At 39.1% G+C, this 17,539-nt stretch overlaps 1 protein-coding gene across 4 annotated transcripts in view; it reads left to right on the top strand.

Moving 5' to 3' along the window:
- The window catches only part of LOC108024295 (midnolin homolog), a 72,498-nt gene that overhangs the window by 384 nt on the left and 54,575 nt on the right, over positions 1 to 17,539 (top strand). The window contains exons 1-4 of one of the 4 annotated variants that reach the window (XM_050884714.1): positions 631 to 883; positions 1,322 to 3,298; positions 4,315 to 4,686; positions 11,659 to 11,818. In XM_050884714.1, the coding sequence (XP_050740671.1) occupies positions 2,862 to 3,298; positions 4,315 to 4,686; positions 11,659 to 11,818 (969 nt within the window). In that variant the 5' untranslated portion in view covers positions 631 to 883; positions 1,322 to 2,861. Of the gene's footprint in view, positions 1 to 630; positions 884 to 1,087; positions 3,299 to 4,314; positions 4,687 to 4,706; positions 4,761 to 11,658; positions 11,819 to 17,539 lie in introns of those variants that run through there. The other 3 variants (XM_050884724.1, XM_050884718.1, XM_050884725.1) reach the window with 3 other exon arrangements.

Here is a 17,539-nt window from a genome sequence, read left to right as displayed (position 1 = left end):
AACTTGCCTTGCGCCCACGCACGACCACATCCACATCCTGTAGCGGCAAGAGCGCACTCTCTCCAGTTCTCGCTCTCTCTTCCGCCATCCCACTTTCAGGCTCTCCGGCTTGCACAGTGGGATATTAGTTGGTTTTCTAAAAATAAACACCGATTTAAAATTATTGTTAAAGGCACCTTGGGCAATATTAAACCAAAACATATTTTATTATAATTTGTTTCCCCTGTTAACGCTTCTTCACATTAAAGGCTTAGATTTTGTTAAAAAATAAGATAGTTTTTGTCCTTTTAGCTTTGGAAATTTATATGCATATTATTTTTTTTCCGTTTCAAAATTATAAAAAAATACATTTTTTGTACATCAATATATATGTATATCTTATTTAAATATCTTTAAAAAGTCATTTTCCTATCTCGTTATGTATATAAAACGTAGTTATATTTTTGGAGCCTTATCCTAATTTTAATGTCCAAAAACAAAAAGTTTAAATCAACACTAATTATAACTTAATTTATGTTACTTCTTTTCATTTTATTTTAAATCTAATATAATTTCCTTTTATGTATTTTTTGTTCACACTTGTAAGTACAATCACCCAATGGGTCCCACTGTGCGGAGAGACAGTGTCCCTGTTTTTTTCGGCTTTTTTTCGGGTGAACTGAAATGATGTTGACTCAACGTGCCAGCAGCCAGCCAGGCGCTAACGGTAACAGCGGCAGCAACAACGAGAACAACAACAACTACAGCAACAACCTGACAACGAGACAACAACTGCGCTGTAGTTGTGGAATTCGCAGTGGCTAATAAGTGTGTTTTCCACGCTGCTTGGCAAATAACTAACGCAAAATTACACAAATTGTGTGCGAAAAATTAAATGTTGAAGGTGAAGAAAAAGTGTCGTTACAGAAAGTTCATAAAGTGTGTGCTGATAACGGGGATAAAAAAAAACGCAAATCTTTTGAATGAGCAAGAGAAAATGAGAGAGTCGGCCAATGAGCGAGAGAGAGATAGGACGAGAAGGAGAGAGTGAGAGGCGGTGGAAAAAATTCGTCATTCATTCACAAGTGCAATGTGAAAAACAACAACAGCAACAGAGGGGCTGAAATAGAGCGGCTTAGGCAACAAATAAAACAAATAAAAAAAAAACGGGGAAATGAGTGAAGCGCGTGCTTAACCTAAAAGTGCAGGCCACTCACCCACACAATTACACACAATCAGGAACTCAAACAGGCTAGCACACACACACACACATACATATGCATAGATGTGAAGTCCCACACTCAAATTCATGCTCTTTGTTTTCCACTTCCGCTATTCGCAGACAACAACAACAACCAACAACCGCAACAACTACAGCAACAATCGAATAACAACAACAACAATGCATAGTTCCTGCTGAGTAGCTTTTTTGTATAATCGAATGAGTGTCCTTTTGTGTATGTTTGTATGAGATCCAAATCCAAGGTAAACCAAGATGAAATCCAATCGAGCAACAGCAACAACAACTACCGCAGCAACAACTAAACACTGCCGCCTACAAACAATAAGTTAACAACAACAACAGCTGAGAGGAATAGAAAACCCCTGAAGACAGGAAGAAAGCTAAAAAGACGATGGAAAGTGGCCAACCCTTGTAGCTAGCTTGAATTTCCCTTAGGAAAAGGAACAACCAAGAAAACAACCCAAAGGAACAACCCACGCAACAACAACCAACCACAACGAACAACAACAGCCCACAAAATAAAACTATAGCAAAAGTTTAAGGTAATCACATACAAGAACAACAATCTACAGAACAATCTCCAGAAATACCAACTAACAACAACTGCCAAGTATAACAATCTTCAACAACAATTGACAACGATATCCAACAACAAACGAAACAAACAAAACAACCAAAACTTACAACATTAGTGCAGAAAGTAAGAGTTTTTATACAATCAGTTCTCCCAGAAAAACCTTTGACAACATCTAAATTATAAACTTAACATTACAACAATAACTACAGAAAATCAACAACTTCGACAACGAAAAGGTTAACAACTAGCTGTTATAGGAATACAGAAACCTTCCCGGCATTTGCTAAAACGTAAAAAACATTCCAAAAACTAAAACAATGTGCTTACCAAAATCATCAATATTAAATCTATAGGCTTAGTTCATATGAATGGCAAACAACTAACGAAAACTCGCACATTTTAAAAACAACTAAGAATGCTTAACTTTTAATTAATGTTGTGGGCTACGCAAAACGACAGTATCTTAGATCTACGGCTTCCATAAGTTTACTTAAACCAAGTTAACGAGAGTGTTAATATATATGCATAACCAAAATACCTACAAAATACGCTAATCATTTCACGTAAAATCACAAATTTGTACAAGTATTTATATGTTTAGCAAAAATTCACAAAACGCACAAATCCATTAACGATAATTAATGTTGGGCCTACAACAAATATTAACAAACTAACAAGTAGTGTTATAAACGATTTGAGAAGACAAATTATGAAAAGTAAATTGATTATAATTTAACAACTATACAATTTTTGGTAAAATAAAAATTTACTAAAAATATACCAAACATTTGATAAGACAGCAAAGATATTCAACAATCATTTTAAACAACTCACCAATTATTCAACAACGAACCACCATTGCAAATCTAGCAGATTCTACAAGATGGATTGTATATCTCATTGACTAAGAGAGACCCCCGATAGTAATTAAATAGTAAACTATTTGTTGCGGCACAGCGAATAGAGTAATGGAAACTATAATAAGCTAACAAAGAGATTTCACCAATCAGTTTCAACAAGTCCACATAGCAATTGCACAAGAAATCCAGCGGATTGTTCAAGATGGAGCGCATGTGGCGAAAAGTGAATCACAGTTTGCGCAACACATCCAAATCACAGTCACAGCAGCCGTCAGGTGGCGAGGCAATCGCCGGTGGTGGTGCCGGCACAGGAGCCACTGCAGCCACACCCCAATCCACGGATACGATTAGTTCGGCGGGTGGCTTTGGCGATGGTCAGCTGGTGGTCGCCGTGCAGGGATTGCCCAGCGGTGGTGGCGGATCAGGAATTGGCGCCACCGGCGGCAGCAATGCCACGGGCAGACGCCTGGCCAGCAGTGGCGGCGGTTGCAACAAGTCCCTGAGCCAGCATGTCCTGCAGACACGTACCGCATCCTCGGAGCGCCGCAGACGACGCAGGCGGAAGAGTCGACCTCGACGCGGAGGCGGAATGGGAGCAGTCACCAGTTGCGTCGGGGATCCCGGCGGCGATAATATGTCGTAAGTTGAAATACCTTTTATTTAAACTTAACAAAATATTAATATTCATCGAGGTGTCCAAAGGCATGCTACAATAAATATTTCGTTAATTTTTTTTATAAAAAGTGTTTGCTAATTTCAGGCACAATTTTAAAAAGTTATAATATGCTAGATTACAATTAAACTTAAATAAAAGACAAAGTTTTCATATAGGTTTCTAAAAGTATGCTACAATTATATTTTAAATTCAATAGTTCTATAAATGTTTGCCTACTTTTCAGTACCATTTGTGTAGTTTTTTATTACCAGAGACAAAACGTTCGCAGGCTCAAAAGAAGACATTTTGGGCTGCTCCTAAGAGACTAATATGAATATATTATTTACTTGAAACTAGTCGTAATTTGATCTACTCCTATATACCAAGTTGAAAACTAATTATAATTTATAATTAAGAGATTATTTACTTAAGAAAACATTTAGGTTAAAGGCTTTAATTAGATCTGTTCCTGGATTATATTAAATAAAGATGTTAATTAAAAAAAAAAAAAAAAAAAAAAAAAAGAGACAAAACGTTAAATTTTATCACTTAATCACTTAAAATTTTTTTAGGTGTCTAAAAATATACAAAAATATTTGTTACAGCCCAAAAAATCATTGAAAAATAACACTATACTTTGTTAACTTCAAACTTCTTAACACTTGCTATAACATTTTAAAGTGATTTCAACGCAATCTCTCAGAGTTTTAAACCACTTATAAAGATGTCTAAAAGTATGCCACGATATTTATTTGAGTCCGGAAGTCCGGCGAATCAAAGGCACAGAGACAAAGCACTATTTTCCACAGCACTCTTTTGGGCACCTCTTTAAGTGTAGGTATTCAGAACTCTAGTGATTTCTCTAGCACCCCTTATAAGTACTATAGAGTAGCATTCTTTATTCTCAATGTTCTCACAAGACAATGCCATTCAATGTCGGTTGGCTGAGGGCGTTCCGAGCGGAGATACTAACGAGGCCTTGACTCGCTTTCCATTGCAGTTCCTCGGGCGGCTTCTACACCCTGAAGGAGCACCAGCACTATCGCCCCAGTCACCATCATGGCGGGGGCGTTTCCGGCGGAGGAGGCGGCTCCTCGCGGCGTCTGTTCGCCACTTCGGCGCCCAGCGGCACGGTGATGATGTACCCGAATCCCCAGCGCGCCGCGGCCCTGGGACCATCTGGAGGATCTGGTGCCGGACAGGCATCCACTTCGGCGGGAGGAGGAGGAGGTGGAGCTGGAGGAGGAGCGGCCGGATCTGGAGCTGGAGGACCGCCGGACATCTCGCTGCGACAGCGGGCGGTGGCCAAGTTGCGCATGTTCAACTTCCACCTCAACTGGGATCTGCACATGACGCACTGCAAGCCCTGCGGGTGAGTAGCGCTGCTGCACTGAAAGAAAAATCATTGCCTGTTTGGAGAGCATTCCAAGCTAAAATTAAAGACAGGTCAGACACTTTTATGGAAATTTAAGGCATTCCAAAATATATTTCTTGAGAAAAAAGGTTTAAAGGTTTACTTTCGACCAGCAGTTTATTTTAAACTAGGTGTAATTAAAAAATGTTTTTTACTTTTCTTTTCAAGTAACGATTTTATTTGATTCAATTCCAACTTGCATACGAGTCGTATGAGTAATTTTTGCGAAAACTAGAACTATAAATTAATTTTTTGTTTACTAAAATCAATAAGGGCCTTAGGCTAAATATAATATTTTTGTTTTTAGACCATATAACTCAGAAATACATGGAAAAATAAAAAATAACCTAAAATTAAAAAAAAAATGAAAGCCAAACATTTAAAATAAAAAAATACATTGAAAATCTATTTAAAAAAAATTTAATATAAATAATTGTTTAGATAGCAAAGAAAGGAATGCTTATGTACCTAAATTTTGAATAATTATACACTTTGAAAAGAATTTAAAATATATAAATATTGGGATACCAAAAATAAATATGTACTTAAGTTTAACGCCTTTAAAAAAATATTATTAAGCTTTCCATTTCCAAAGGGGGAAATCTCTCAAAAACTAAAATTAAAAAATATAATTCTAAAATTTCCAAAATGCGTAAAAAACGGCTTAATAATATTTTAGAGTAGTGATTTTGAAATCACTGTAAAATGTAATTATAGGCATCAAAAAAAAAAAAAAAAAAAAAAAAAAAAAAAAAAAAAAAAAAAAAAAAAAAAAAAAAAAAAAAAAAAAACAAAGTGCGTGCTTACGCGTTATTATTTTGTTATCTATTCTTCGTGTGCTAATAATAGCACAGATCATAAAAATTCGGACGCTGTCTAGCGCAGTGTCGGCAGTGGGACAACAACAACAACATAAGTGTAGTGCGACAAGACTGCATTTGTGCCCGCTAGGGCACCGCTGTTCCCCTCACACTGCGCGCAGCCGTACAAGAGGGGCAATAAAAGCAGTGATTGACTTACATTCGACTTTGCATAAAATCGAGAGAAATGGCAAATACCAGAGAAACAATGCTTCTGGGCGAAGCTCTGAGAAAAGCCGTCATGGACGAGGTGATTCCAGGAGAGTTAACCCTGGCAAAAAATCTGGCCACTAGCGGCAAGCTTAACTCATATGGTATAGCAGTATCAAGCAGTAATGCAGCCTGTATCACCAGTACTCTGACAACAACTCACAGTCCAATATATACCAACACTACATCATCACCCAGCATATGCAGTGGCATGTGCTCAACGCCTATGCCTCCTAAAGCATTAAGCACTTCTATAGACTTCCCCCCTCTACCGGATTCACCCAGATGGCAAAAAATCCAGAGCCAGAAGAGGAAGGGGTCATCGAACTCACCAATAAGTCAACGAAAACGTGCCGATATTAGAAATTTAGAACCCAGTGACCCTGTGTCAGCAAACAGGTTCGAAACACTATCAGTTGATGACGATGAGATGGACTGCAATAGTGTGGACGAACCATCGACTAGCGCTGCAGCAGCGGCTTACCGTTCTCACACCGCTTCTAAGGCTAAAGACAGCAATGCACATAACAAGAACGCAAACGTACAAAGTAAAACTGATTCATCTACGGTAAAATCTGCTTCTACTGGTAGTCCAAAACCACCACCAATCGTTCTTATGGACGTGACAAACGTGAACGAACTTCTTATCGCTATCGAGGAAGTTACAAATCTTGAAAATGTTGAAATCAAATCCTCTGTGGGCTCCACTCACAGAATCTACACCAAAGACGCAAACACCTACAGGGCTGTAGTACGACAACTAAGTTCCCTGAAAATTGAATTCCATTGCTATCAATTGAAAGACGAGAAACCATTCAGAGTTGTTGTGCGAGGATTACACCATTCACAGCTCCATCATAAAATCAAAGAGGAATTACTCAGACAGGGGCATAAAGTTCTATCAATATATAACCCAAAAAGCAACAAGAGCGGTGAACAGATGAACCTCTTCTTCATTAATGTAGAAAAGAATCTAAATAACAAAGATATACTCCAACTACGATCTCTATGTCGCCAACGCGTCCGTTTTGAAGTAGCCAGAAAAGCACAAGACATAGTGCAATGTCGGAGATGCCAATCGTTTGGTCATACTGCAAGATATTGCTACAGACCTTTTATCTGTGTCTCTTGCGGTGACTACCATAAATCATCAGATTGTCCCAGAAGCAAAGAAGCACCAGCAACTTGCACTCACTGTGGTGAAAATCACCCAGCTAACTTCCGTGGCTGCAAATCCTATCAAAAATTGCTCAAAATGAACGAAAATGTACAGAAAACCCCAAAAGTGAGCATAAACAATAACTCTACACCCAAACATTATGAAAATGGAGTTTCTTATGCTCAAATAGCCAGAAATGCAAATCCAATCACGGAAAAACAAAACAAACGACCAGGAAACCTAACAAATAGGCTACAGGACGCCATTCAACAGCAACATCACTACGGTGCAAAAAATCATGCGCACTTTTTCCCAGATGTGTCACAACAGCAAAATGCACAAGAATCTAAACTAGAAATGGCAGTTGCATCGCTCTCAAAAGCTATCGAGGGTCTATACGCCATGCAAGCCCAGATGCTGAAGATGCTGGTTGCAATTAACGCGCAACTTACACAATGTCCCAAATAAAAATTCTCACCTGGAACACGCGAGGTGCTGCCGGCAAAATGACGGAAATCGGCCACCTTGCGGAGAGAGAGAATATTGACATTCTCCTTCTCACTGAAACGAAGACATCCAACCTTCAACTATTTGGATATGAAGTCTACACTTCAAATCTACCTGACGGCAGCCACAGGGGTGGAGCTGCAATCCTGGTTAACAAAAAGATCAATCACTTTCCCATCGAGCCAATCGTCCATGCTAAAGTCCAAATCGTGGGTGCCAGAATCCAAACATGTATAGGACAAATATTCATCGGATCAATCTATTGCCCTCCGAACTTCAGCTGGACTCAATCAGAATTTGATGACATATTCGCTAACTTCAACTTCCCAAGATCATTTATCAGCGGAGACTGGAACGCCAAACATCCATGGTGGGGTTCTGCGATCACCTGTCACCGAGGTAACTTACTTGCCGCAAGCGCCATCTCAATTAACGCCAACATCCTGGCGACTGGAGCACCAACATACTATCCAAGCGCAGTAAATCGAAGACCATCCTGTTTAGACTTTGCAATTTATCGCAACATTCCACACGACAAGCTAAGCATCAGAGACAGCTGGGACCTTGAATCGGACCACCTATCTCTCATCACTACATTAAAAACAGAAGCCATACAATGCACTCAACGTAGACAACTTCTTAGCAAACACACAAATGTAGCTGTTTTCAAGGAAGAACTATGTAGATCGATACGCCTTAACATTGAGCTCAACTCTGCTGCTGAGATTGACGACGCTGTAGACCTCTTCACTACCAACGTGACAAATGCGGCGAGGAGTGCAAACGTGTACACTGCAAACAATCATGGCAGAGCCCTCATACGCCACTCGAATAGAATTGACCCAAACATTGCAGAGATTCTAGTCCGTAAGAGAGCACTGAGAAGACGTTATATTCGAACGCACAGTCCTGAGGATAAAGCTCAATGGCATAGATGCGCCAGAGAGCTTCACGTTGCCATGGCTGAATTGAAAAATGCGCAATTCGAACATATGCTGACCAATATGGACTATTCTAATGATTCCATTTTTAATATGTGGTCCTTTACCAAAAAAGTAAAAAGAATGCCACAGAAAGTTACGCCTCTGAAGAACAGCAATGGTAACTGGTGTCGCTCCTTAGAAGAGCAAGTACAAACATTTGCGGAACACCTTGGCGACAGATTCACTGCGTTTAATTTCGCATCCGAGGAGGATATCAACAGAATAAACGAAATACTACAGCGCCCTTTCCAGATGTCACCTCCAATAAGACATATCCGTCTGGAAGAAGTCTCAAACATGATACGTACCCTCAAAAGTCGAAAGGCGCCAGGTCATGACCTAATAAGCAACGCAGTACTTAAAATCCTTCCCAAGAGAGCACTATTACTTATCACATTGATATTCAATGCGATACTTAGAGTGCAATACTTTCCCAAAAAATGGAAGAGTGCTAGAATCAGTATGATTCTAAAGCCAGGGAAACCGGAACAGGATCCATGCTCCTACCGGCCTATCAGCCTCCTGCCCTCTTTATCGAAGGTAATGGAAAGGCTGATAGCTTCCCGACTTATAATACACCTAGAAGACAATGATACTATCCCAATGCACCAATTCGGATTCAGAGCCGGCCACAGTACGATTGAGCAATTGCACCGTGTAGTCAATCACATCCTGAAGGCCTACGACAATAAAGAATACTGCAACGGCATCTTTCTTGACATACAACAGGCATTTGATAGAGTTTGGATCCCGGGACTACTAGCCAAAGTCAAAACAGCGCTGCCAGCCAACCTGTTTGAGCTCATCAGATCGTTTCTCACAAACAGAGATTTTTGCGTCCAGTCCAGAGACGCAATCTCTGCAAATGTTGCCATTACAGCTGGCGTTCCCCAAGGAAGCGTCTTAGGACCGCTACTGTACTCCATCTTTACAGCAGACATCCCCAAGCCAAGCTATGAAGAAATGACCTACGACAACAGCAAAATGCTGCTGGCCAGCTTCGCTGACGACGTCTGCTTTCTCAGCTCCTCGAACAGTGAGACCGAGTCTTCACAAACGCTGCAAACCTACCTCAACGAATTCGAGAAATGGGCCACGGCGAACAATATCAAAATCAACGAAAGCAAATGCGTAAACGTTTGCTTTACGTTACGCCGAAAAACAACTCCGGTGGTCCACATTAATAATGTGGACATAGAGCAAGCGACTAAGGCGAAATACCTAGGCCTCACACTGGACAAACGCCTAACCTTCCGAGAACATATTGCCAGAGTCGTCAAAATGTGCAACCTAAAGCGGAACCAATTATTCTGGATGCTAAACAAGAAAAGCAAATTATCTCTAAGATGCAAGCGGCACATTTATCAACAAATCATCGCACCAACTTGGAGATATGGAATCCAAATTTGGGGAGTGGCGGCTGCGTCCCACCGAAAACGTTTCCAAACCGTCCAGAACAAAACATTAAGACAAATCACTGGCTGTGAGTGGTTCGTTAGCGGCCAAACGCTTCACAATGACCTAAACCTGAGTCTTGTTGAAGACCAAATATCGTTCTTCTCAAGCAGGTACAACGACCGTCTAACTGCCCACCGTAATCGTCTAGCCCGGAGATTACAGGGGGCTATCCCAATTCGCAGGCTCAAAAGAAGACATTTTGGGCTGCTCCTAAGAGACTAATATGAATATATTATTTACTTGAAACTAGTCGTAATTTGAGCTACTCCTATATACCAAGTTGAAAACTAATTATAATTTATAATTAAGAGATTATTTACTTAAGAAAACATTTAGGTTAAAGGCTTTAATTAGATCTGTTCCTGGATTATATTAAATAAAGATGTTAATTAAATAAAAAAAAAAAAAATACCATATTTTATGAACTGCATATTTTTAGATGCCTAATAAATTCTATTTAAGGGGTATTTAAAAACCCTGGTGATTTGAGAAATTAGAGAGCACCTTGTGAGCACTGATTTCTGCAAGTGCAGCCGCGACCGGAGTTGCAACTGGAGCTCCAGCAAGTTGGAGTGCCCAAGTGGCTGCCACTTGAGTCTGCTCCAGTGGCTTGTGCTTTTGTTTGCCGCAGAGTTTTCACCGGGTTGCCTCACATATTTTTTATTTTTTTATTTTTTACTTTTGTCCCCTGCTCCCTCGGCCTTTCCCTTTTTTCTTCAACCATTTTTCCCCCATTTTCTTCCGCCCTCTCAAAGTTTTTCATTTGTTTTTTTGCAGCTCGGTTAAGTTGGGCGGCGGAGTTTCGGTTGCAACTGAGTTTTCCAGTTTCGAGTTTTCAGTTTTTAGCCATTGAAGTGGCCGCGGCCGTTGAACGAACCCGGAATGCAAAGTGGGTCGCCGTTCCATTGGGCGCTGGGCTTAACTTTTTGAGGCTTTAAGCCCACATCAGACATCGGAGGACGCGCATAATGCGGTAAATGGAGCAGAGTTTTCTTTACCGCCGAATGTGTGAATTTTTAATGAAGCGCCAGCTAACGAGCTCGCGCCCAACATTTCGCCACTTCACCCTTCCGCCCCTGCAGTTGCCTCATTTTTATTATTATTTTTTGCATATCATCGTGTTGTTTTTCCCTCCCCCTTTAATGGTTAATGTGTGGCGGGGACTGGGGCCAGCCCCTGTCATCAGAGAAATCAAATTGATGGCGCCCGAGCTGGGTTCAGGCTGCTGGATTTAATTTGTCAATAGGTTACTCATGAAATGATGGGGGTCATTTAAAATGGTTTCGCTTTTCATCCAGTGCACAGATTGCTTTTTTGTCGAATTGTTAAACATATTATGCAGGAGAAATTTAAACGCAATTAAATCATGAAAAATTTAAAACAAATGGTCAACAATTTTAAAATGATATCTTTAAATTCCAAATATATATATTAAAGAAATCACATCCTAAAACTCTAAAATTTTAATTGAAAATATATAAAGATTTATTTAATATTTCTTAAAATGTATTACATTATTTATGTCGCTAAAATTACCTATATACAAAGGTGCCACCAAGTATGCAACAATTTATTTTGAAGCCGGAAGTCAGTCGGAAATTAATTTTTTGTATTGCATACTTATAGACACTTTTTTTTAATGGGATTTTAAGAGTAAGCCTCTTGTTTGGGGTCTTTACTTACCCCCAACCTCCTGGCATAAATTCCTAATCCTTCCAGTAATCCAATCTTCTTTAATTACCTTCCTTTGCAGCCCTCGTTTGAGCAGCAGTGGCGGCAACATAATCACCCGCCGCCTTTGCCGCAATCGTCGGCGGGAGGACAACGAACTGTACCGCTCCAACAGCTTCAAGTTTGAGCGTTTCGAGCGGAAGGAGTGCCTGGAGGAGCTCTCCAACACGTTGCAGAAGCAGGTGAGTCATGCCAATTGATTGATTCAGGGGGCTACACAGAGAGAAAAATATATACACTAAGGCACTAAGTATTCAAAGATACAAAATGGTTGGGGACAAACAATACAATTTAAAAAATGATCTATATCTATCCTTTAAAATTCTTTGAACATTTTGTAAATCACTGGTTTCCTTTTTGAATTTACAAACACTTTTCCCAAATTTTAAGTAATTCTTTCGAGTGCTGCTGTGACCACCACATGTTGCACATGCCCCATCAATTTATGCGCATAGATTACACCTAATTGAAGTGTCCGAGGGAAAAGCAGCATCATCTGCAGCGTCGGCCACACTAATTAGTGGGGCCGCCGCTCGCTGCAGGTGGTGGCGAGACTCATCAAAGGATGTGCCCCGAATTGCATAAAGATGGCTTTTGCTGGGCGTTTTCGGGTAATAGAATAATAATGTTTGGGGGCGGGAAGTCTCAGGTGGCGTTCGTTGCCATTAGAAGTGAGTTCAACCTCCTCCTGCACCCCGAAATTCTTTTTTTCTCCAAGAGGTTGGGGGGATAGAATCTAATTAATGGCGCGCAACAAATTGAATTTTAATTGGGCGTCGAATTTGATTTGGCAGCCGAAAACGCCAAGGCCCCGGGGAGCCACAGCCGATAACAAAGTTAAATTGAAAGTGAGCCCGGCGGCTAGGGAGGATGCAGCAAGTGGCCAGGACCCCGGGGCCGAGCTTAATGAATATTTAAACATAATTAAAGTCACTGCCTAATGGGGCTCCCAAGGAGAAAAAAAACTAGAACTGAGAGCCTCGGGCGCCAGCAGGTGGACACCTCTAAGTCAATTATCTGAATTCATTTTGGGAAATGGAATAGCTTGCACCTTTAAATTATTAGGTTATGTTAAGTGAGCTTTAACAATTAGTCAGCGAAAATAAAAGTTCTTTAAATTTATTGTTTAAAAAAGGCTATGTTGATTATTGATTTTGATTTTCTGTCAAAATCAGTACATGAAAATTCCAATAGGTCTTGCTAAATAAGAGTAAAAAATAATATTTTTTATAGTTCATTGAAGAACATTTATAAAATATTAATAATTTAAATTTATATGTAATGTTTTCCAACGCATTAAAAAATATGTAATACATAAAATATTTTAATTATGGAATTATTGGAGATCTTTTCTATAACTCTAAATATTTTGGTAATTCAGTTAGTTTAAAATTTTATTTATTTTAAAATTTTGTTAAAACATTCTAAAACTTTGGTATTTTAATTCCAAATTCTTTGGTATTTAAAATTCTACATGCTTTGGTATTTTAAATTCAAAATACTTTGGTATTTAAAATTCAAAATACTTTGGTATTTAAAATTCAAAATACTTTGGTATTTAAATTCAATACACTTTGGTATTAAAAATTGAAAATACTTTGGTATTAAAACTTGTTCGTATTAACATCATTTTTCGTAAAGCTGGAAAATCTACAAAGGCTGCTTTGTAGTATATTTAAAGAAATGTTAGCTTTGGCTTAGCGATATATGAGGTGCTGGCCTGGTGCTATTTTTTATGGGAAGAACTTTTTTGAGAGCATTTTATGGCCTCAGGAAAACGACACTTTTATCCGGGACTTAGCCGGCGGCTACTCAATCTCCACCTCAACTTTAAATCCCGACTCTGGCCCCAAACTCAATCCCAAGTGCCGCATGCAACCTCAACCACAGGCTCGCTAATGCGATTTCTCGTTTGGGGGACTTCAACTTTGTTTTATTTTTTAGCACGCCTCCGGGCAAGTTTAGTGTGGCGGGGCGAGTGTGGGTTAAATGGGTGGTTGCATGGGTGGGTGGGTTGGTGGATGGGTGGATGGATGTTTGGCTTAGTGCTCCATCAAGAACGCGGCTAAGTGACAGGCAACCATTTATCAGCTGGCAAACGTTGTCTAAGTACGCTGCGGTCTCTGTCTGCAGAGCACTTCAAATCGCTGTCTCGCTGCCTCATCATCGCTCCCATCCTCCCGTGAGTCCTCCCATCCATCCATCCATCCATCTATCTACCTATCCACCCATCTATCCGAGTAGTGGCTCCTGCGAACCCGTCCAACTGTCAGCTGTCCGATTCGATAAGCTGCGTGGACAGCAAACGTAAACCCCTGCCGAAACCCGGAACCGAAACCCACAGCCAAGCGCAAACCAAAAACGAAACAGTAACCGAAACCCAATCCAAAGGCGGAAGTCCAAGTCCAAAACTTTGCTCACCTGCCGCAGTTCGCTCGATAAATAAATAAACAGGACAAGTTGCATGGCCGGGATGTGCCAGCACAATCATTGATACTCTGAAGAAATCAAATAATACTCTCAGATGTCGATGGATCACACGAACATCACTCAAATTAAGTTGAATACTTTATTACCAGAGATTTTGTATCCTTAAGGAAAGCATTCATAACTGCTGTCCTTATCATGCCTCAAAAAAATATGATACTTAATTTTGAAGCTATATGCCATGTTAACTTTTTGGTAAAAAATAAAATGAAAATAAGTAAAATAAAATATGTATATTTTTAAAATAATTTTTATGGTGCATATAAATAATTATTTAATAAGGCATAAAATTATTTAAAAACCATGTCTAAAAAGTAGTTTCTTATAATTTATCAGTAGAAAGTTAAAGCAAGTAGTTCGATTTTCAAAATGTTTAAATGTTTTAAAGTCATAAATTAAATATTTGTTTTTAAATTTTGGAAGGAGTCTTGTGAACTGTGTATAGTTAAAGATCTCGCTGAATTTTTTTTATATTTATATAATTATTGTTTTACACAATTTTATTAATATTTCAGATCCAGCCCAAAGCATTAAATAAAGGCCTTTAAAAATGTTAATATTTTAATTTTAGTCGTTATTTCATATGGCTCAATAAAAAATGTTTAAGTATTTTATAATCTTAAAAAGAATGTTTAAATATAAAAAAATATATTAGCAGGATCTACGTCTGTTATGAAAACAGAATATTTTTAATAAAATGTAATTTTTTTGAGTTCTATTTTAAAGTATGATTTGAGACCTTTGAGTTTTTTGTACAACGAAGTATCTCAGGTAGAAATTTTTAAGATATTTTTTGAGTATTAAGAAACGTGTGCCGTAGTTTAAAAGCTTAAAAATATTTTTTACCACAATTTTTTTGTGCAATTTAAAAGATAAAATTGATGTAAACTCCCGATGAAGTAGGGCCGAAATACCCCGAAAAAGCAAGAGTAGAATACTTCCCTCCGCCTCGGCGGATTGCGATTCCCCATCCGACTGCTGCGGCTTCCGGATTTTGATGGATTTATCAGCTGGCAGACGGATCCGGCAATCCGTGGGGCTGGGATTTGGATTTATGCACCCCCAGGCGCCCAGTGACAACGCTGCCACGTGAGGGGCACTCTCACTAATCAGCCGTCGGAGTCGGAGTCCCTCGATATTTGCCATTTTCCATTTCCCCGACTCAAGGCACTCCTGAGGAAAAATGAAAAAATACACCCAACCACTTGTGGCTGTCCTTGTCAATTCGATTTCCCCTAATATGAGTGGAACGGCAGAATAATGCTGGCATAAAAATGAGGAAAAACAAACTGCGATGAGTAACAAATGGCATTTGCAAATTCACCTGGCACTTTAAGTAGTTCGCCCCAATCAAAAAAGAATAAACTTCCAAATTGTTTCCATAATCGAGCACACCTCGTCTGATGGCTTTTCTTTTTGGGGCTTGCTGGCTTAACTTTGGGGAATTAAATTCGACTTTGATTGAACTTTATTCAAATTAGATTGACCTGAACTTGACGTGAATCAGTTTATCAATTTATGGGATAATGTGAAGTGTATTTTTGGGGGTTTTATAACCCCATTTGTAGCATAAAGTGGTTTTAAGCTCTGGGTTTTTAGTTTTACGAGGCCTTGAGTATTTCAATAATAATTATTGGTTTTTAAAGCTTTAAGGCTTACATTCTTTTAATATAAAATATTTCAGTGTTTAAATGTATATTTAAATATTTACATATAGTGTTCAAGAATACAGTTAATTTCCACAGTTAATTCCACTTTAATTTAGGTACTGTACTTCGCACTTCTTAATTGTTATACATTTAAATTTCAAAATTCTCTCATTCATTGAAATATATTCCTGTAATGGTCGCCTTTGACTAAGCTTTACTAATGTCTCTTTTACAACTTTCAGAGTGCCAAAGGCCGTTGAATAATTTTTTATTCCTATAATTCCCAACTGGTTTTTCTTCATTTTTTTTTTGCCCAAAAGGGGGCGCTGCCCCATTTCAATTTCTGCGCAATTTGAGAACCTTCATTTGTCAATGTTCACCTTTGGCTTTCTCCCCCATTTTTTCTCCCTTTTTGCCGGCCTCCAGTTTCAGCCATGAGAACCACAATGGCCCGACGACAGGCTTTCTCCCATTGTCCCGGATAATTTCCATCATCTAATGCCTTATCTTGGGCGAGCAAGTGCCTGGAAATTTTTTGGGGGGTGTGGAGTTTCGGAGGAAAATTACCCGCCTACGCATTATTTTTGATGGCACAATTTTGAGCATTAGAGGCTGCGGAAGGCTTCCGCACTCCCCACACTTGCACCGAAGATTGCTCAGTGATCTGTGTGCGCTGGCAATCATTAGCCTCAATGTCCTGTCCGCTTGTCGCTTTAATCATGCAACAATTGTTGATTGCCACCCCAGTGGGTGGATGTGGCCCCCCAACCCCCAGAGGCACCCACCACCGCCCATCGTTTGTTGCGTGTGAATTATTGTTGGCAATAACGTGGAATTGCCTTGTCAGTCAGCAATCTGCAAGGAATGAAGGCTTACTTACTGCACACCAAAAATATAAGATCAGTAACGAATGGTAATCCATATATCACATTATTATATTTTATATAAAATACGTCCCTGATGTGAAAAAGTGTGAACTTGATATTAAAAAAAAGACACCTTGGTATTTTTATACCAATTTATTAAAATACTAATTTAATTAATTATTATTTTTTGTATTCCTACATCCTTATACACGAAATATATTTATATGATTAGAATTTATAATTATTTCATTTGCTGATACAAAATTATAATCTTTTTTTTATATTATATATTTTAATATTCAAAAATACCGTTTTGGTATTTCAACCTGGAAGGATATGGATGGGTATTTTAATATCCGAATTAAATTCTAACTTATTTCTTTTGGCACATCCTTATAAAAGGAATTTATTAATATATATATTATAAAAATGTGTATATGATTTAATATACCATTTTTTCTGTGTAGGTAAAACCTAAGTAGCCACCCCCAAAAAGGAAACTTCACCTTGGATAGTTTCATAAAAGGCGCAATAAAACGAGTTAATTTCCGAGTCAAGTTCCCGAAACTTGCTTCAACTTCAGCTTACCCGTACCTTCTACTATTCCTCCTACAAATTTAATCAAACGCACATGGGCGGCGGCTGGGGGCGCAAAAGGGGGGCACGGGCATCCTCAACCCAGTTGGCGCTCTAAATAATTCATGTCGGCAGCATTCGTTCTGGGCGCTTTTTAGCTTGGAGTGTTTTCTGCAACATTTTCAACTTGTTGTAATACATTCAAATGAGTATGTTTGGGGGAGGTGGAAAATGGGGGTAAACTGGGTGTAGAAGGGGGTTTAGGGGGTAGAAAGGTGGTAAAAAGGAAGGAGGTAAGAACTGACTCAGGCTGAAGGGGGCAGGC

The sequence above is a fragment of the Drosophila biarmipes genome, chromosome X, assembly GCF_025231255.1.
Source record: "Drosophila biarmipes strain raj3 chromosome X, RU_DBia_V1.1, whole genome shotgun sequence".
Classification (NCBI taxonomy): Eukaryota; Metazoa; Arthropoda; class Insecta; order Diptera; family Drosophilidae; genus Drosophila; species Drosophila biarmipes.
This window is presented reverse-complemented; position numbering and strand designations above follow the sequence as displayed.